Source organism: Polistes fuscatus, unplaced genomic scaffold (assembly GCF_010416935.1).
Source record: "Polistes fuscatus isolate 324 unplaced genomic scaffold, CU_Pfus_HIC Scaffold25, whole genome shotgun sequence".
NCBI lineage: Eukaryota > Metazoa > Arthropoda > Insecta > Hymenoptera > Vespidae > Polistes > Polistes fuscatus.
In genome coordinates, this window is record NW_025113102.1 from 2,077,163 (window position 1) to 2,098,347 (window position 21,185).

General features: G+C 33.0%; 2 protein-coding genes across 2 annotated transcripts; one reads left to right on the top strand and one right to left on the bottom strand.

Moving 5' to 3' along the window:
* Window positions 1-1,460: 1,460 nt before the first annotated feature.
* LOC122518479 (uncharacterized protein DDB_G0283697-like) lies at window positions 1,461-4,535 on the top strand. Its single transcript, XM_043637432.1, has 3 exons — window positions 1,461-2,494; window positions 2,619-2,768; window positions 2,853-4,535. The coding sequence occupies exons 1-3, from the start codon at window positions 2,490-2,492 to the stop codon at window positions 3,709-3,711; spliced, it is 1,014 nt and encodes a 337-aa protein (XP_043493367.1). The 5' UTR covers window positions 1,461-2,489; the 3' UTR covers window positions 3,712-4,535.
* LOC122518478 (cubilin-like) lies at window positions 3,844-21,143 on the bottom strand. Its single transcript, XM_043637430.1, has 53 exons — window positions 21,032-21,143; window positions 20,824-20,953; window positions 20,573-20,746; window positions 20,447-20,491; window positions 20,222-20,362; window positions 20,039-20,142; window positions 19,830-19,977; window positions 19,519-19,761; window positions 18,988-19,300; window positions 18,515-18,837; window positions 18,073-18,429; window positions 17,853-18,006; window positions 17,567-17,757; window positions 16,982-17,492; window positions 16,671-16,896; window positions 16,261-16,578; window positions 16,003-16,163; window positions 15,574-15,906; window positions 14,550-15,040; window positions 14,087-14,479; window positions 13,743-14,010; window positions 13,388-13,660; window positions 12,798-13,309; window positions 12,528-12,729; window positions 12,092-12,463; window positions 11,801-11,997; window positions 11,587-11,744; window positions 11,320-11,508; window positions 11,063-11,244; window positions 10,752-10,974; window positions 10,528-10,667; window positions 10,383-10,458; window positions 10,201-10,306; window positions 9,941-10,100; window positions 9,635-9,838; window positions 9,496-9,569; window positions 9,164-9,408; window positions 8,886-9,089; window positions 8,664-8,799; window positions 8,209-8,542; window positions 7,860-8,057; window positions 7,610-7,766; window positions 7,339-7,516; window positions 6,661-6,897; window positions 6,426-6,588; window positions 6,137-6,354; window positions 5,954-6,034; window positions 5,652-5,716; window positions 5,277-5,520; window positions 5,037-5,199; window positions 4,596-4,840; window positions 4,373-4,484; window positions 3,844-3,999 (listed from the first exon to the last, which is right to left on the bottom strand). The coding sequence occupies exons 1-53, from the start codon at window positions 21,100-21,102 to the stop codon at window positions 3,971-3,973; spliced, it is 11,172 nt and encodes a 3,723-aa protein (XP_043493365.1). The 5' UTR covers window positions 21,103-21,143; the 3' UTR covers window positions 3,844-3,970.
* Window positions 21,144-21,185: the final 42 nt, after the last annotated feature.

Here is a 21,185-nt window from a genome sequence, read left to right on the forward strand (position 1 = left end):
TTAAAAAAAGAAAAATATATCCTAAAATTGACAACACTTTAAGGTACATAAAGTAGAATTACAAGAACAGAATAGATAATGGACGATAGAATATATATTACATAAATGACAGAAACTATATTCTGTACTAATCAGTGCCTTGATGTAGGTACATTTCATTTATTAACTTAGTAAACTCCTTGTCACATCTTCAAAGAATCTTAATACTATGTGTACCTTTACGATATATTTGATTTTCGAAGTGTCTAGTCGGAGTTTGTCACGATTCGAATCTCTTTATCGAACTAATGGGATAAAACAATAATTTTTTCAACAATATTTATGTAATCTTCACGAATTTTCAACAAACTTCGATGCACTAATTATTATATTATTAAATGTTTTATTATTTTTTATTTTTAACGAATAAGAAAAAAAAAATATAATAGGATAATTATTTTTGCAGTTAAGTTGATAAAATTATATAACATAAGCGTTCATAAGAATTCCTTTTTAATAAGTTAACACAAATTATTGAAGCGTGTTCGCTTAGAAGTATTATAATTGTAACATTTTTGTATTTTATTTTGTCTCTATTAGAAGATTTATATCGTCGAATAATTGTTTGCATATTTATCGATATATATGAACCATGATATATTCGATTTTTATTTGATTCTTTGTTAAAACATTTTTATAATAATATTGTTATCTTCATTCTATTCGCATCATTACAGATATGATAATGATGATGTGTCGCATACAGAACGGCCATTAAACATCACGTGTGAAAGACACTTAATATTAATGTTACACTGCATTTGACAAAAAGTAAAATTATATCCAGTTTTAAATAAATGTCGCATATATATATATATATATTTACAGTTATTGCGATTAATTCTTTAAATGATCGATTAAAAATTCGAGATAGAAGATATTATGATCGAAAATTCAAACAAATTATATTAAATTAACGTATAACATAGTTTATAGTAAACAAAATTTCATTATGAGTAATGTCTTGAAACTTTCATGTGCCATGTACTACAGCCATGATCGTAATTTCGAAATTAAGAATTATATTCTAAAAAGCGTATTTGTAAAAGAGCATTTTCACATTGTGTGTATTAGACAAATCTGGAGTGTCGCGTTTTCTACCGTTTACAATGATGCTTATTGTTTGCTGTTCGCGACATATAGCGATAGACGATCATCGCGTTTAAAGAAATCCTCGAATCGAATGTCGACATTCTAAAAGACATTCAACGGGCTAATTGCCAAAGAAAATGGCATTGATCCTATTTAAATGAAAATTATGTGTAAAACTTAATACGAAATAAATGTATATATATATATATATATATAATTTTATTAAACATTGCGTATACATATATATATATATATATATATGAACTTAAATATATATAATATATAATTTAATATACAATCTAATATAAGATAATCTATGATACAATATATAATATATTAAATATTATATATACATATATAGCCTTTTTAGAATATTTCAAAAACAATAAATCTTTAGGCCTTGTACTTTCACATTCTCGATTGCGAGAATCTAATGCAGAGAGATTGTCGAGAAGAAGAAGAGGGTTGAAAAATTCAAAGATAAACGTTATTAGCATCCTCTTGATAAGAAATTATTACAAACAAGTTTGTGAATGAACGTTGATGCAAAAGAAAATGCTTTTATCCGTTCATTATAAATTTTCAACGGAAAACTTTAAATGAGGTCGTTTAAAAAAATAGATTGATAAGAACGACAGGTGCGAATGACCTGGTAGAAATGATAAAATAAAATCGATAAGATGAATTTTGTTCAGAAGAAAATGATTTACAAGTAAGAAGTTTCGAATTTTAAAAAAGAACAAATACTAGGTTTTTTTTTTTATTTTTTTCCGAATTTTTCGAGTGTCATCGAGTTGCGTCAGAATCGATTTACGTCAGAAACGATTAGTATCGCTTGATGATTATCAATCGATCGGATAAGTTTCTATTGACTTTGTTTTTAAAAAATGAACAATTACAAAAAGTAATAAATTGCGAGGGATGCGAGAAAAACATTTATTAGAACAAAATGTGAACCCTTTTATTTCAAGGTCGATCGGAAATCGATTTTCTTGTTTGAACTTCGCACTATGAATGTTTTTCTCGAGGACTTTCTCCCCTCTTCTTTTCATCGAACGCGTTGATTTCTCGTATACATTGCGTTACGTAGATCTGTTTCTCGGATAGCGTCAGAACGATAACAGCTGAAATAAGAGAGAGAGAGAGGGAAAGAGAGAGAGAGAGAGAGAAAAGAGTGGGTGAGTGAGAAGGGGGTGGGGAGAAGGAACGAACCATCGTTTATGTATTTATCGAGATATCTGCAGACAGCGTAAGATATAAAGGGCACCTAGAATACGACGTAGCCAGTTGTTATAATCAATTTATATTCGTTAACATCGATTTTGAAAAGGGAAAGTAATATTTGAAAATTTGGAAAGATGCGGTAAGTGATTATGTTTTCGTATTTTATCAATTATATATATATATATAAATATAAATGTATCTTTTTTTTATTATTATTATTAGTATTCACATTGTAAGCTAAGTTAGTTTATATTTTTCTCTAGAATTTGGGTTTTGGTAACTACGCTTTTGATAGTCAGTATACTGACTACAGAAGTATTCGGAAAGGAGTCAAAGTCTGAGACGAATGAAATTACAAATGGAGGTCACAATTTAGACAACAATAAAAAAGAAACAATTAAATCCGAGTCGAAGTAAGTTATATGTTAAACTTTTCGTATTTGTATCTTATTTCTTTCAACGTAACAATTCTTGACAATTTCGATAAATCGTTTTAGGAAAGAAGTTTCGGGAAAGGAGGACAAGCACTTGCGGGAGCAGAATAAATCGAAAAAAAAGAAAAACGCTTCACCTCCTTCCATCGAGGTAAATCCTGAAATTAGTAATTCGGTTGGATCAAGGGGATCGAAAAAGTCACGGAAGTCTCAAAAGTTGAATCAATCCGACAAGCATAATAACAAGCAAAGAAAACAATGGGACAAATTAGAAAGCCAAAATACTATTGGCCAGAAAGTAAGACACGAGAAGGAAAAGTACAAGAATAAAGGTATTAACGAACAGGCAAAGAGTAATAAAAAGCATAATAAAAGGGAAAAGAAGGATTTAAAACATATTAATGAGGTGAAGGGAAAAGTAGGGTCAGATAATAAGAAATCAGATAATCCGGATCTCGATGTTGTTATTGAAAATAATAGACTTCGTAAAAAACACAGGTCAAAGAATATCGTTGAAGAAATCGATTTGACGATCGACAATAAATCAAATTCAGATCGTAAAAATCGGCTAAAAAAGAACAAGTGTAAGGATTGTAATGAGGAAAATGTAGGAGAGGAATCAAAAGTTTTAAATAATGTAGAAGAAGAAACAGGTAAGATAACGAAAAAGAAAAAGAAACGTAGCGTAGATAGCAAGACAGATAAAAAATGGAAGAAGAAATTATCTCGTGAACGAAATGAAGCACCAGTGGAAGATAATGAGAATGAGGATAATGATGAAGAGAAGGAAAAATTAGTGTCTTCGTCGGAAAACGAAATCGATTACGAAGAAAATATGAATGCTGATAAAGAGGATAATTGTTATGCGAGCGAAGGGAATCACGACGAAGAAGACGTTGATGAAGAAAAAACTGACGCTTAAAATTTGTAAGGTTGATTTTTGTCGTGATCAGAGAAAATGGAAGATATAAAGAAAGATTTCTTGAACAGTTTCATTGTTAACCGTTAGAAATAGATTCAAATGTGCCTGATACACTCAAGGAAACGATAAATACTTAATGATATTTATATTTATTTTAATCTATTTACATAATGTTATACCAAGTTCAAGATATACATCTACTCGAGTTGCTATTTACATCGTCGAATTTCTAGTCTTAACAGTTGTCCGGAATAACTTCTTACAACTCATTTATCTCAACTGGATGTGCTGTAACATAAAACAGAAAAAAGATAATATTTATTGTATTTATATTTCCGGTTTTTATTATTTATTCAAATACGATGCCTGGTAATAGATCATTTTCAACGTCTTGTCGATAATTACGGCTTATAACGACACTGTTGTGAGTAAGACTTTTTTTTTTTAATTGTTAACGTTAAGTAACATATTCAAGCGACAATATCATAATCATCATTATCGACCAAGTATAAAGCATTGTCTGTCTTCAGGTGTTATAAATTTTTAAAATAAATAATAATTAACTATAATAAAGTTTTAAATGTAGCTAATTTCTACGAAATATTTTCATTGTCTAGACGTATGTTATTTCGAAATTTCATATGTAATATTTTATACTTACAAGTGGATTGAGCCATGAAAACTGCTATCCAACCAGTACCAATGTTATTCACTGTCGAAGTATATTCAACGATAATTCTATTTCCTTCTGCTTCGAATCTTGCTGGATCGTCCTAGAAAAATAATAATAAAAAATAAAACAAGATAATTTTTGAATTTAAAAAGAGTCTTTATATTATTATCTACTATCCGATAGTCAAAGAGAAAGAAAGAAAAAAACCTACCCCTCCACAGTAAACATTTCTTAGCGGGTGTACTCCGTCTTGACCGTAATCATAAATTTTCACGTTGTTATGCTCGCAAGTTTGTTTGGTTCCAATATCGAAGAATGTGAATTTGAGAATGATTTTAAAACCTCGAGGAACGCTCACGTCCCAAGTACACACTGTATTATTTCGATATATGTCTGGGTACATCGGCGAAGTGAAAGATCCCCCATAATTAAATATAGTACCACCACAACCTCGTCCTGTGAGATAAAAAAGTCAAAGGAAACTCGCATCAATTAAATTTCAATATTCATTTTTATATTATTACAATTAATTGTTGTATTATTAAATTGTCCCATAAGTTCCTTCCTCTTTTTTTGATGCTACTTTAATAGACGATATTTGTTGTTTAGATATTTGTTGGAAAGAACTTATGGGACAATCTAATACAATTACCTGCTTCTGTTGTAACATAAGTGATATCATAACCATCATAAGAATTAGCATTTTCTGACCAAGAACGTAGACTGAGCTGATTGCCAATACTGAAAATTGGAGTTGGAGTTGTCATACCGCAAAGTATTGCTAAAACATTACCGCTAAAATCTCCTTCGCGAATCTACAATAAAAGTATCATAAGATTATTAGAATTCTTATGGTTGTAGTAAATCAAAAATACAGGATAATTGTTTTCACCTGTAGAGCATTACGCGTACACTTTTCATCGTCGTATAGTCTGAAATTATTGAAATATAAGGAGATCGTACGATTGGGCAGGGTGGTGATCGTTATCCAGCAATTTATATGTCCTTGATGAACGATTCTTCCTTGAGTTTCACTTGCCGTGTAATTTCGATCACAATTAGACATGCTGTATTCTAATTTAAAACCTTTTCCTTGTGAGGATGTTTTAAAGAAGACTTTAAAGTATTCGCTGTCGCTATAACGCGAAGATCATTTTTTTTAGATTAAACTGTTTCAAATGATCGATGATCATTATCAAATTGATCCAATCGAAACATTTGCGTCATAGAAAGATAAGTAGAAGTTAGGAAATAAAAAATGATTTACCTGTAAAAGTCGAAGGGTTTTTCTTCGCCACAAAATTTGTATAGCGAAGTGGGATAACGGCTTCCCTGTAAACAATATCAAATTCTTCAGATTAATATCGATGACGTCAGATCTATTTATAAATTCTTACGATAAATTCTACACGTCAGATCAAAATCTGTAGTCAAATGTTGATAACGTAGCCCTATTCAATTGAATATTAAATTTTTTAATTGTTAATTCGTTGGTTCAATTTCGTTTCATTGTTAAATGCTTATTTTCATAATGTTTTCTTGTGAAACGTAAGTATCGATTAACCGTACCGTTTCGACATCTATTGGATATTTAATCGTGCCGGAAAAGATGAATTCCTCACCGAACCCATGATCGATGTACGTATGACTCTGTAAGAAAAAAATGTAATTTGTATTATTATAAGGAAGAGAGAGACAAAATATTTCGATTATTTATTCAAATTGATTATAATTAGTTTCTAATTCGGTTACCTCGGAATCTACGATTGCCAGATACTCGTCTTTGCAATCTTTCGAATTTGTCATATTAAATTCCAATAATCTGACTCGCATTATTATATTACTATATTCTTTAGGATTCTTTAGAATCCAACGACAGTGAATACCAGGCCCATATGGATTGGGATATCCAGGAGATGTTATATAATTTTTGGTATTTTCAACCATCCGATAGGCCACTCCGCAGGGTGCTGGAAAATTGTATCAGTTTGTAAAACGTTATTTCGTTTGGTCGACTCGATAAATTCGAGAAACCTCTTACAGTCTACAACTTCCAAAGTTCCGATTACTCCGGATCCTTCATTGGTACCATCGCTAAAGAATCTTATCCATAACTTATTTGAACTTGACAATATTACCGAAGGTGGTAATGTTCCACAGATTTTGTTCAATAATTCCGCGAATTGTCCTCCCCCATCGTGAATCTTAAAATATTAATAAATTATCGAAAATGTTGACAATGTTAGCATGTTATACAGGAGTTCATTGTATCTTACTTCCAGGTAATCGTCAGGACATGGTTTAGAAACAGTATAGTTTCTTGGATTGGTTCTAATATCCATACTAGTGATCGTTAGTTTAATATTTTTTCCTTCTTCAGTTAAAACTGTCCAATGACAATCTTCTAATGAATCGTACGTTGCACCTTTCTGAGTTCTAAAAGTCATTGATGTGATATCGGTTAAATTGAGAATACCACCGCAGCCAGCTGCAGGACTACTACCGAAAATGATCTGAAAATTTGTTGTTAAGAACGTTTAGTTAATGTTTAAATGAATCTTTAATTTGTGGATTGGATGAAATTCAGAATTTATTTTTTAATGAATATGTTAATTTAATTTTAATTAATATATTTATGTAAAAAATTAATGTTGAAATTGATAAAATTAATAATGTTAAACCCATTAAATTATTAGAATTGATAATTATAATATTTAATATTTTAATTTTAATAAAAAATGTAAGAAATGGTGGTAAGACTCTAATAATTAATAAATTCAAAATGATTGATGGAATTATTCATTTTATATTTATTATTGATATGTTATTTAATTTGTAAAAATGATTAATTTTTATTTTATTAAATAATAAACAAATAAAAATTATTGAAAATCTATTGATTATCTATCTGATTCGTTTTTAATGATTTTACAAAGGTAACTATGAATTATTACCTTTGCAACGAAACCCTCATGCTGTGACGTATAATCAGACATGAAATTCACTACCATGTTATCAGAATCGGTTTTGAAGACGGGTAAATTATTTGTTAGATTACCACAAACTTTTCCCATTACTTTTTCCGAATCGATTATATCGCTTTCATAAACGGCTACGTAATCGAAGTAGCACCTTAAACAAAACGAATTTTTTGACTAATGTTGTATGAAAAAAAAAAAGAAGAAGAAAAGAAAAAAGAAACATGAATAAAAAAATGTCCCTTACTCATTGTTATATTCCAAAATGAATTTTTCAAATCGAATTATCACGCTTTTATCCTTTGGAGCTTTAATTACCCAAGTGCAATTCATACGACCAAAATATTTGTCCTGATACATCAGAGGTTTTATTTCCGTTGGTTTGGTTATTATTCCACCACAATCTATTTTTATTATTAATAAATAAATAAATTTGATTTTATTAATAATTATGTATAACTGTCCAAAGTTTTCATGATTAACACAATTTAACTTACTACTCGTTAGGTACTCGAATTGGAATCCATTTCTTTGAATAAATGAATCAGTTTTGAAAATGATCTCCATCCGAGATACTGATCTTTGCAAACCTGGCGAGTTATTACCACACCAAACACTTTCCTCAGGATCGAAATATATTGCATCGGATTTGATGATCGTCAAATTATCGAAACGACAACCTCTTTGACCTGATGCTTAAAATAAATGAAACTTATAATAAGTAAGTTTCTTATTTAAGAACTTTATATTAACTTATAACTATTTAACTTATAACTTTATTTTACTATTAACTTATAATTTTATATTAACTTTATATTAACTTATAATAATTCGTAATATACTTACCCTGTTCGAGGTTAAAATCAAGAAATTTGATTACGATATCCTTGTCGTCATCAGCAATGAAAGTATAATTGCAATTCAAGTCACGCCGATAATATTTCGGATATCCTGGTGATGTGATGATTTTTTGTTGTTCTGTTACTTTGAAGACACCACCACAATTTTCGTTCCAAAGTGCACGAAAACCATCGCCTTGTATGGCTTCGTTCGAACGAAAGATAACTTTCATTCGATTGCTCGTAGAATTGAATGCCTTTGGTATATTTCTTCCACAAACTTTACCCAATTCGGTCCAATTTCCATGAATATTATTATGTTTTAGTTTCCAATCGAATACCTATAACATTATTGACTTATCAACTTATTTGAAACCTACCTTTGTATCTATACAAGTCTGAACTGAATCGATTTCGAAGTTGTAAATATTCTAACATTTGGATTAGATCACTAAAACGTACCTGTACGTAATCGTTATCGCAATTAGTACTGGTCTCCAAATTGAATCGATCAACGAAGATCAAACCTATATGAAAACCATTTTGCGCCATTATTTCCCACGTGCATTCCGCATTGTTTGGATATTGTTTCGGGAATCTAGAATAATAATAAATATATAAATATGTCATAGATTTTTCTTTTCTATGATAAAAATACATCAATGTAAGAATGAAAAGCATTACTTAGGCGAAGCAATTTCTTTGCTGAATCCTCGTAGAGCACCACCGCAACCGTGACTCGCTAATTGTAGATTGATCTCGAATTCGCTCGATCCTGGTTCTTCTGCGTAATATTCGATCCATAATTCGTTTGAAGTGCTAAGGATGTCTGATGGTTTTATATCTCCACAAAAAGTACCGACTTCTGGTGAAGTTGGTCCACCATTTCTAAAAATATTTATTTTTAAATAACAACAGGAACAGTTTGTGCATATTCTTCGATACAACGAGGTAACACATACCTGACTATAATGTAAACGGTTTCGCATCTTTTAACCAAGTTGAGTTTGGTGAAGGTAAGATTGATCATTTCACCGTTATCCGCATATTTGACATGCCAGGCACAACTTATAGGTTGTGAATTAGTCCAATTCTTTGGTTGGGTTATTGTATGAGATGGGCCTCGGAGAATACCACCACAAGGTGTCCATTTATATGTTAGATCGAAGTTCATTTTTTTCGAAGACGTAGCACTGCTATTTAATATCTGTTAATTGTTAATGTAAACTCGTTAAATCTTCTAAATTAATCTAATTCTAATTAATTGAAATATTTGAAATAGACAAATAATTACCGTCAATTTATTCTCGATCAATGGACTTCTAAGATATTTCGGTTTCGTTGAGTTGCCACAAATTTTACCAATGCCTGAAAAAAGAAATATTTAGATTAGAATATTAAGAATTTTATTCATGAAATTTCTTCGCATTTACCTTGTATAGCAATAGAATTGTAAGTGTAACATTCGCCAATAAAGCCAGTAGCTTTTAGGGTCAGTGTTAATCCTGTCTCATTGGCAGAATTGATTAATAGATCCGGTGGTTTGATCATCCATTCGCATAAGAATGAAGTTGTATTGTAGGGAGCAGGTGGAGCTTTGATTTCACCTCCAAAATTGGTTAGTATTCCACCGCAAGCTAAAATGATTCAATTATTAACACAGAATAAAAAAACAAAAAGAACTCATTCTCTCTTTCTCTCTCCCTCTTCATTTTTTTTTTTCATAATTTAAAACGTACGCGCAGGTGCAGCAGCCGAATATCGAAGTTTAAAGCCTCTATAACCAACTGGAGCCCAATAACCGATCAACATTGTGTTACCGCTACTTCTAATTTGCGGTACGTCTGTATTACTCATTAAGGTTTTAATCCTTGATTTCATAATGAAGTCATTGTAGAACTACAAAGAAATATCCATTTTTTCGTATTATTATTTTTGTATTTTTGTTGTTGTTTGTTTTCTTATCGACAAGAAAGTACCGACAGAAAGTTTTAATTACCGATAACGAATAGCTCGCTCTGAATGATTTATCAACGGAATCGAGATCTAAAATATCCACTATAACTTGAAAGCCTAACGGTAATCGGATTTTCCAATCGCAATATCTATAAAAATAATAATAAATTTATATTGTAAGACTAATATTTTGTATGCATTATTTATTTTGCAAATTGTATTTACCTGGAATGTGTTCTTAAATTTGGATATCCAGGTGTTTTTATTATACCGGACATAGCAGTAAGTACACCACCACAAACTGTAAATGATCCGAAAAAAGGTTAGCAATGAATTAGTAATTAAAAGTTTGTTTAGAAATATCTCTTACCTTCTTGGCTGGATGTAAAGTTTAAACTGAAGCCTCTGAAAGGGATATAATCACGATTATCGCTATATAAAGAGACGAAGGCCTCGTTATAGGTAGTCTCGATGATGTTTGGCAGTTGAGTTCCGCAAAATATTCCGAGAGTTTCGAACCCTTTAACGATTCAATTTAAAAATGCAGAAAATGATTGATTTCATTTTGAAAATGATTTAATTGCTAGTATCAATCTACCTGTTGCATTGCCAGGAACTTTTTCGGTTATATCTACGTAATCAGCTGATCTACAATTACGACGAGTTGGAAGATGCAAATCACGGAATTGAATCTTCAAAGTGTGGTCTACTGGACCAATTATCCACCATCCACAGTTTTGATTTTTAGGGTAGGAGTGAGGATAACCTGGCGAACTAAGAAAACCTTGCCTACCTCTCAGAATACCACCACATGCATCTGTCACATTAATTGATTTATATTAAATATTTGTATGTTTTATTATAAATATATTATATTAGGAAAAACGTTTAAACGCGAGATTTACCTCCAACTGTAATAAGAGCTTTAAAACCATTATTTGGTTCAGGTATGTCGGTATAAAATTTGATATACATCATGTTCCCTTTCGTTGTCATAGTACTTGGTGCCACGTCCTTACAAAATCTTCCCATCGATAGTGAATTGTCCATTCCACCATCTCTTATTTCAACATATTCCTTTTCGCAACTAGATAATTTAAACAATTTTTTTTTGTTAGATTATTGTATTACAATTGTTATACTGTAACGAGATGAAACTTACTTTATACTAGAAGCCAAATCAAATCTTTCTAAGAAATGAATCGCAATTCTTTCACCGTTAGTTGCCATGATCTTCCAAACACATTCGGTATAGGGATGTGGAATATTTGGATAATTCGGACTATTTATTTCTAGTTCTTTGTTTTCGTCAGACAATACGAATTCGCCACCGCAATTCATACCCTTTTCACTGGAAAATTTGTTATCATTTAAAGACATTGCAATAATCACTTATCAAGATAAAAATGATAATGGATTAATTTTGTACCTATATTGTAATTTAAACATTAGATTTGTACCGACACCAACAGCACGAACGTAAAGTTTGTTTCCAATGGTTTCTAAAGAAGTAGACGTATCTGATATTGCTGTGCAATATTTACCATCTCCGAGTAAGGGAGATGAAACATCCCCTCCATTTTTCAACTGTAAACTTGACAATATTAAAATACATATTTTATTTTAATGTAAATCGTCCTTACCATAAGATAATTTACATCGCACGCCTTATTTGTCGTTTCTACTGTGGACAAATAATCAATTTTAACTTCTATAGTTTTCCCAGGCTTCACAGTGACGAACCATTCGCAAGAGAAACGCCAACTTCTTATTCCACGTATGTTAGTTTTATTGCTGATTTCGATCACACCATTTGGTCCCGATAAGTCTCCACCGCATTCTATTGTTAAACAATATGAAATATTAGCTTACCACATAATTAACTTATCATGGTCTTTCAAACTTGCGTAAATAAAACGATGAATTTTGCTCACCTCTGTAAACTCGAGCAGAGAAGCCCGTTTTGTTCAAAAAAGAATCCGAAACAAATTTAACCGTCATAACATTTTTTGTTTTTATCGTACTCCAAGTGGCATTGGAAAGACACAATTTTTGTTCGAGGACACTATTCTCTTCTGAAGTCAATGCATATCCTGAATAAATGGCTACGTAATCAAAAACGCATTCATTACTCTCTTCTAAGTCGAGCATGTTTATTCTAATAACGAGATGAGTTCCCGGAGGAGAAGTGAAAATCCAAGTACACTCAAGATTTTCTTCGTAACCATTTGGCCAACCAGGAGACCAGAACGAATAACTATTGTTCGTGCTGCTCATCAAAGGCACTTCTTCGGTACACTTCGATACTATGAATGAAATTTCGTAAGTTTAATTATATGTAAAATAAATTTGATAAACCGATCGACTTACATTTAGTTTTTCGTAATTCCTGTTCCTCGATGACATCTTTTGGTATTTGTAACCAGTTAAGATCAAATTTATCTCCAGATAAAATGGAAAAAGCTTCCATGACGATGTAAGCCATGTTACTCGAAGTGACCAATGATGCAGGAGTCGTGTAAGAACAGTGTTCCAACAATACGGTTGCTTCATCATTGTAACCATCGTAGATCTGAATAAAATCGTTCATTATCGTATCGTTCTAACATCATTGGTCATGAAACTTTTCTAGGTAATTACCTTCAATGAACTAGAACACGAGGATTTTATGTTCTGCATGTATACTTCTTTGAATTCGAATTGAATGACAAATCCGACTTCGACGGTGATCCGCCACCAAAAAGTGCCTGCATTTTTATAAAAGAGAGGATATAAGGGCGAGGTGATTCTACCGGTTGGCCCATAAAGTTCGTTTCCTGGTAAGAAACTATAATCTGCTAGAAATCCTTGAGCTGCACTTTCCGCATCGCTTTTAAATTTGATCCAAAGTATACTCGAGGATGTGATCTGATTGATTTCTTCCCCACAAAAAACTCCTAACAGTTTACCGATTCCATTCTCCTCGCGAATTTCAAGATAGTCCAGGTCACAATTTTCGCTTTGTTGGATATTAAACTCGTTGAAAGTTATACTTATCCTGTTTCCTGGTGAAGTATTTAAAATCCATATGCACTCGGAATTGAGGGGATAAGAGTTAGGATAATTCGGCGATGCGATAGTTCCGTGTTCAGATGTATAATTTCCTCCGCAAGCTAGAAAAATAAAAAACAATTTTCATCGGTGTTAACGAGTCGGAGACATTTGAAAAAAAAAACGTTGATCTATCTCACCAGAATTCAATACGCTGTAAGTAGCGGAGAAATCGCTATGGAATTTGATTGACATGTATAGGCGAATAGTAAGAGCACTTCCGGTACTGATGATGGGAGGAGGAATTTTGTTACTGCACCATTTTCCAAGAACAGGTCCATCCACGTCTTCCCCTTCGATTACCTGCACGTATTCCATCGTACACCCTGGATCTATCAAAGTGTTATCACCTATACCTACTAGGCGTATCGGGTTGATATGCAGGTGCGTGAATGTTAACGTCACGTGATCGGCTAAAAGCAAAATTCGAATATATATGCTCGATAATTACAGTTAAAGAACATTTTCTTATTTTTCTTCTACGTGTCAACTCACCAGGATCTTCTGCTACGAGAATCCAAGTGCAGTTTAGTACATTCATTTCCATATTGTCGCTGGATCCTGAGATAAATCCTTGATCCTTGATTATTATGCGAGCACCGCATGCTGTTTTATACGAGGCTTTGAATCCTTTTGCAGATATTATACTGTCACTTCTCATGACTATTAACATTTCGTTACTGGTCGATACGTACGAGGGAGGAAGCTGATTTCGACAGTGAGTGCCCATCAAGTAGCTGTCTCTGCTTGGTCCATCGAATATCTAAAGAAAATATAGATAGATGTTTAATCAAAATGAATTCCTTTCAAAGTAGAGATTCTTTTTCTTGTAATCTTACCTTTACATAATCGTCGGTACAATTTTTACTGTCCTCGATATCGAAGTCCTCGAACGTAACGTTTACCACGTGATTTTTGTCAACTTGTAATAACCATTCGCAGTTTTGATTGTGAGGATAATTGAGAGGATAATTGGTTGTATGAATGACACCGGAATCAACTGTAAATCTTCCACCACATTGCAGAGGAATACTTTTGTAGCTTGCCTTAAATCCGCGAAGTACGAAAAATGAATTCGTGTCGAACGTGATGAATAGTTTGTTACCGGAACTTGTGTAAACAACCGGTTTATTGGAATAACATAATTCGACCAATTTCGGTGCATTTTCATCTTCCCCTCCGTAGATTTTTAACGACTTGAAAGTACAAGTCACTTGATTTTCGATGTTTACCTGATAATAAGAAAAGATTCGAATAAAGATTGAAACAATTTAAGCTTCGATTTCGTGTTATTAGACTTACATCGAGCAACGTGAGTTCAACGCTATGCGTGTAATCAACTTCGATCAGCCATTCGCATCTGAGTTTGTTCTTATTTCCCGAAGGATAACCGGGAGAGGTAAACGTGTCCGAAGGCTTAGTCAGGTGTCCACCACAACCATCGACCATCCATTCCAATCGAAAACCATTGTGGGTGGTATAAAGGTCGGTAAAGAAATTGATAAAAATTTGATTTTCCGAGGAGTGAATTTTCGGAGGAAGATTAGCCGAGCCACAAAATTTGCCAAGTTCGCTATTAGCCAAATTATTGGTGCCCTCTTTGATCTCGAGATAATCATAATCGCAGCTGTTTCTACTTGATCCTTCCACGTCAAAGTGAGAAAAAGTCAAGTTAATTTTGTTACCGATCGGTGCCGTGATTATCCAACTGCAATTCTTCGAGTTGTCGTATTCGTTCGGGAAGTTAGGTGATTCTATGACACCTCGGAAACCGTTTAACGTGTTGTGACATTCTGAGAAAATAATGGAAATGTAATTAGAAATATTCAATGACAGTAATTATGTGTAATAATAATATATATATATATATTATAAAATATATTATATAATTTTCTTTTAATTTATATATTATATAATATATAATATTTCTTTTTAATATATATAATATATAATATTTAAAATTTGTTTTTTAATTTATATATTATATAATATATAAAATTTTTTTTTAATTTATATATTATATATATATATTTTTTTTAATTTATATATTATATAACATATAATATTTTTTTTTAATTTATATATTATATAATATTATATAATTTTTTTTAATTTTATATTATAATATATAATTTTTTTTTAATTATATATATAATATATTATATAATTTTTTTTTAATTTATATATTATATAATATATAATATTTTTTTTTAATTTATATATTATATAATATATAATATTTTTTTTTTAATTTATATATTATATAATATATAATATTTTTTTTAAATTTATATATTATTATTATAAAAGTAGAGATGTAACGTACTAGTGTCATATTGAATGTGGAAACCACGAGAGGATGTAGTAAAGTCGCTACGGAAACGAATGGTCAGTATATTAGACGTTGAATTTATGATCTGTGGATAAGTAGAGCAATATCGTTGGACATTCCGTGTACGAGCGGTGCCTTCGGATATCTCCACGTAATCGTATCTGCATTTTACATGATGTTCCAAATCGAGATCAACTATAACAAGTTGTACTGTACTGCCTGCGGAAACGATGATTCTCCAAATACATTCAGCATTATGGCCGTATGGTTGGGGATAATTCGGTGATATAATATCACCTCTGGAAGACTTTAATATTCCACCGCATCCTAAAAGAAATCTCATTTTTATTTCAAAACTTCTGAGTAAAGTAATATTGACGAAATAATCTATCGTTCTTTTACATATCTAATGTTACAACTTACCTTCCACTGTGTAATCCCAATCAATGCTAAAACCTGCAGCCGTATTTGATTCGTCAGATACGAATTTGGCAAATAACTTGTTCGTTTGACTGACTATTTGATTTGGTGTCTCCTCACCGCAGTATCGTCCGATCAAAGGTGAACTATCGTAACCACCGTTTCTAAAATATATTGACAGTTTATTTTAATTTCATGAAAAGATAGGATATTGTTGAAGAAAAAAAAAAAGAAAATAAAATTCTTTTCATTGCATTCTACCTTATTTCCAAATAATCGAACATGCAGTTTGGATGACTTTCGAGTTGGAAATTATTGAATTTAAGGGTAACTTTATGTCTATTGGGTGCTTCGAGTACCCATACGCATTCCCTCGAACGCGGATAGTTTCCTGGATAGTTGGGAGATCGGATAACACCACTTTGCTGTATGTAGTAACCACCGCAAAATTTGGAAGCATCGACAAAGACATAGTTAGCCATAAATCCGTTTAATGTAATACTCGAGTCGGTCTCAAAGTATATCACCATCGTTCTGTCACGCGAAGTGAGCGTGGGTGGTTTATTATTGCCGCAATAACTAAAACAATCATTTCAATATTCTTGATAATAAATCATTCTATCTAATTAATCTATAATAAATGAATAAAAAATATTTAAAAATCGACTAACGTTCCCATATGACTGTCTTGCGATTTAGAAATATTTTCATAAACGCTAACATAATCATTTCTACAACGTGTTTGATGTTCGAGTTCGAATAGCAACCAAGTGAGTTGTACCAAGTATCCTGGAGGTGCCTGAATAATCCAAGTACATTCTTCGTTATTTTCGTACGTACCGTCTTCAGTGGGCGATTGAATTATTCCAGTAGAACTTCTGTACAATCCTCCGCATCCTTAAGACACAAATATGTTCATTTCAAAATTCTTTTCGAATTATAATTTTTTATACAAACGTCAATAAATATTGATTTAACTTACTGCGATCTATGGACGTGTAATTAGCTTTGAAACCACGACCATGAATGGTACTATCGCTTGTAAATTGGAGGTACATGAAATTGTGCGTGGAATAGAATGGTTCGGAGGGTACGTTTGTACCACAGAGAGTGACGAGATTAGTGGAATTTTCGCTATCACCGTCGAAAATTTGTAGAGAGTCAAAATAACAATCGCTAGACATTCCTTCTATGTCCAGATCGAGAATAGTAAGAACGATAGCTTTGCCTGGTGGTAATATAATTTCATAGGTGCAAGTTCTGGAGGCATGATAAGAATTTGGGTACATGGGAGAGGTAATGATATCAGTTAATTCGGTAAATTCACCGCCACATAAGACTTCGTAATACAAGGAAAATCCTTCCATTTCGAAGGACCAATCACTCGTGAAAACTATTATTACATTGTTAGAATTTGATTTAATAGCCGGTGGCATGTTACTCCCGCAATATCTACCGATCAATGGCGAATTCGTACTATCTCCATCGTAAATCTGAAACATTTAGATCTCTTCGTTGTAACCCTAATTTTCTTGATTTCGTATGATATATTAATTCTAAGGATTACCTCGACCGCATCGAAAAGACAGCTAGTAGAATCCTCGAGATTGAACTTTTGCCAAGTGATTTTGATTTTTTCGCCCGGTGGTAATTGTATTTTCCATTCGCAATTCATGTTTGCTCGATAAGACGACAGAGAACCAGGAGAATGTATCGAGCCAGTATTCGAAGTAAAAACACCACCGCAACCAGGTATACCTGAATAGAAGATTTATATTCCAAATATAGGCGTCTCATCAATTTCATATTTTGTCTATGTATATTTTATGCCTATTATATATTTAAACGCTCACCTTCTACTGTTGAATAATGAATTTGGAAACCAGCATCTTGACCAGTGACGTCGGAGTGGAAATAAAGAGTAACTTCGTTTCCAGGTGCAGTTAGAGGTCCTGGCCGGCTGTGATTACAATAACGGCCAAGAGGTTCATCGTTGTTCGCTGTGATCTGTAATATAACAGTATTAGCATGCTATTTACGAACGATTACAATTTGAAATCGATAGATACGAACTAGGACAAAATCGTATTCGCATGTTGGGTGTTCTTCGAGCATCAGCTGTCCGAAATGTAATTGTATTCTTTTTCCCTCTTTTACCAATATATGCCAATAACAATCTCTGTTAGGAGGATATCTTCCCGGATAACCAGGTGACGTTATTGTACCATAATCCTCTTCAAAAACCCTACCACAGATCGGCTGGATCGTATTCCAATGTAAAACGAATCCGTCGTGTGCTACGCTGCTGTCCGAGTGGAACCAGAAATACAATGAGTTGTGAGATGAAATGATGTTTCCATTCTTATTTGGTAAAGTGTTACCACAAAATCTGCCTATCATATGACTACCAGCATTTCTACCATCGTGTATCTAGAAATAGATGTGCATATTTCGTTATTATGGATAGTATTATTTTCTATTTACTCTAGGATCGATCATCGATATCTTTTTTTACCTGAAGAAAGTCAAATTTACAATCGACGGAGTTTTCCAAGTTGAAACTCGTAAAAGTGACATTCAATACTTGAGTAGAATTGGTCACTAAAACCCAGGCACAACTAAGCCCATGTTGGTAAGTGGTTCCACCAATAGGAAACTCTAAGTGACCGACAGGGTTTCGAGATACACCACCGCAAGTTTGTCGTTGCGTTTCACATCTGCTGCCTGTGTAAGAGTTAGGACAATCGCAGGTCACTGCACCATTGGAGACAATGCAAACTCCGTTGTTCTTGCAAGGATTAGGCGCGCAGAGATCGATTTGGGTATTGCACGTTGTTCCTGTATATTATATTGATGAGTAAGAGATCATTTTATCGTTTGTAATTTATCGAAATAAAATATTTGATCGAATCCTGACAGTTAGACGTTGATTGCAGAGTTTCAAGCGTTCGGATAAAAATATTTAATTCATACGAAGAACAATTATACCTGTGTATCCGATATCGCATCTACAGAGAAATCCTTCGTAAGTCGAGATGCACGTGCCGTGAACGCAAGGACGATTAGCGCATGAATTATTCGATATTTCAGTTGCAGGCCGACACCCGTTCGGACCGAGTCCGTCGCCTTGGTATCCTGTTGGACACCGGCATTGCACGTAAGAGCTGGTAAGCGCAGGATTTTCGATGCAGCTTGCTAAAGGGTGACAACCACCGTTATTAATCTTACAAGGACCAACATAGATACAGGAAACTCCATCGCCGTGGTATCCTGGAGGACACGGACCGCAGACCCTTGATCCCTGCGTAACGATAATTGACTTTACATTCTTCCATTTAAGCTTTCGGTTTAAAAGGGATTCCGAAGGATTTCTCTTACGAAAAGATTTCGCTTCATTAGCTCCGCGAATTTGTTAGAATTAATTAACTTGTAGAGTTTTCTTGAACTAACGACGAATTCGTTAAGTTGAGAATTAATTCGATTGAAATAATAATTGAATATATATAAATCAATTCTTACCATAGTATTAATGCACTGTACTCGAGGTGCGGTACTACATCCCCCATTATCTTCCATACATTCGTCGATGTCAGTACAGTAATAACCATTTCCGGTATAACCTCGTGGACAGGCGCCGCAGAAAAATGTACCAGGTGCGTTGAAACACATGACAAGTGGGTTTACGGAACATGGTGGATGTTTCGCCGCACATTCGTCTACGTCCTTTGTGCAAGCTGGATTCGTACCATCGGTTTCCCATCCCTCAAGACAAATAGTGTTTTATCAAAGTATAAATTATTAATAGAATTTCTTATAACTTTTTAACATACTTGATCGCAAAGACAGGTGTAACCAATGATGGTTCCAGGTTTGGGGACACATACACCGTGTCCACAAAGTTCTTCAGAGTTCTGCCTACTACATATGGCGACTCTTTTTGTGCAATGTAGGCCATACCATCCAGTTTGACAATCACATCTAAACGATGAGAAATTTTTATATGATAGTAATAAAAAGAGAGGAAATTGGTATTACGTACCGATAAGATCCAGGTAAATTAATACAGGTTGCTCCGTTTTGACATCCCAGATCTGTGCCAAGAAGTCTAGCACACTCATTTACATCCGTCATGCAATTAGGTCCCTAAACGAAATTACATAATTACGATGTAATAATTAGATTGAAAATAGGTCGTAAGACCTATCGTAGCAAACCGTTTTACCTCCCAACTAGAAAGGCATAGGCATTGGTATCCCTCGTAAAGATCTTGACAGGTACCACCATTTCCGCAAGGATTACTTTGACAAGCGTTTTCTTTTAACTTTTTCTCGATATTTTGCACCGTCTCTTCTAATCTTCGTAACTTCATTTTTTAACAAATTATAAAATAATTGTTTTTTTTTTTTTTATTTTACTCTCTTGTTTATTAATGAAATTTCATACTTACTCTTTCATTGGTACGACGTAAACCGTTTCTCGTGAAATTGTCATCCTGTAAACAATTTATATGTAAAATAATTGTCTAACAAATAGTTATATAATTAAGTTTGCAAATAATAGTTGATCGAATTACCCATTGCTTGCTCGGTAAACGCGAGCTGTTCCCACCAGTACCTTCCAACATAGCAATCCTTCTTTGCAAACCTCCAGGACCTTCAACGAGATTGCTTAGCCTTACAAGATTATCCTCCACTTGAACGAGATACCCAGCTCTCAATCTTTCAAACAGACGTGTCGCATCTTGAGCCTGAAGAAAAGGAAATCTTTAATCTGAAATCTCATATCTGTCTTTGTGCTTTTACGAGAAAATGTATAAGAGCTCACAGCCAATGCGACGTGAAGTAAATTAATTTCATTAACGTTGATATAACCGCTCCCTAATACTTTAAGAGTAATATTTCTATCCTTTGCGCTGGATATAATCAAATTACCATCTTGTGCCTCGAGAACTGGCCTAAGGAAAACAAAATTATACGTTAAAGTACGTTAAAATAATCTCTTAATTAAAAAATTGTAAAAAGAAAGAATTTACCTTTCATTCATCCACGCTAAAGTCAATCCCAAATACAGCAATAAGCTGAACAATATTTCAAACGAAGCCATTTCGAATAGTCGAAAAAAAAGTAACTAATATTTATTTGAACATTTCGTCTCTTGGTTTTTCGAAGATCCTTCCTTGAAAATCG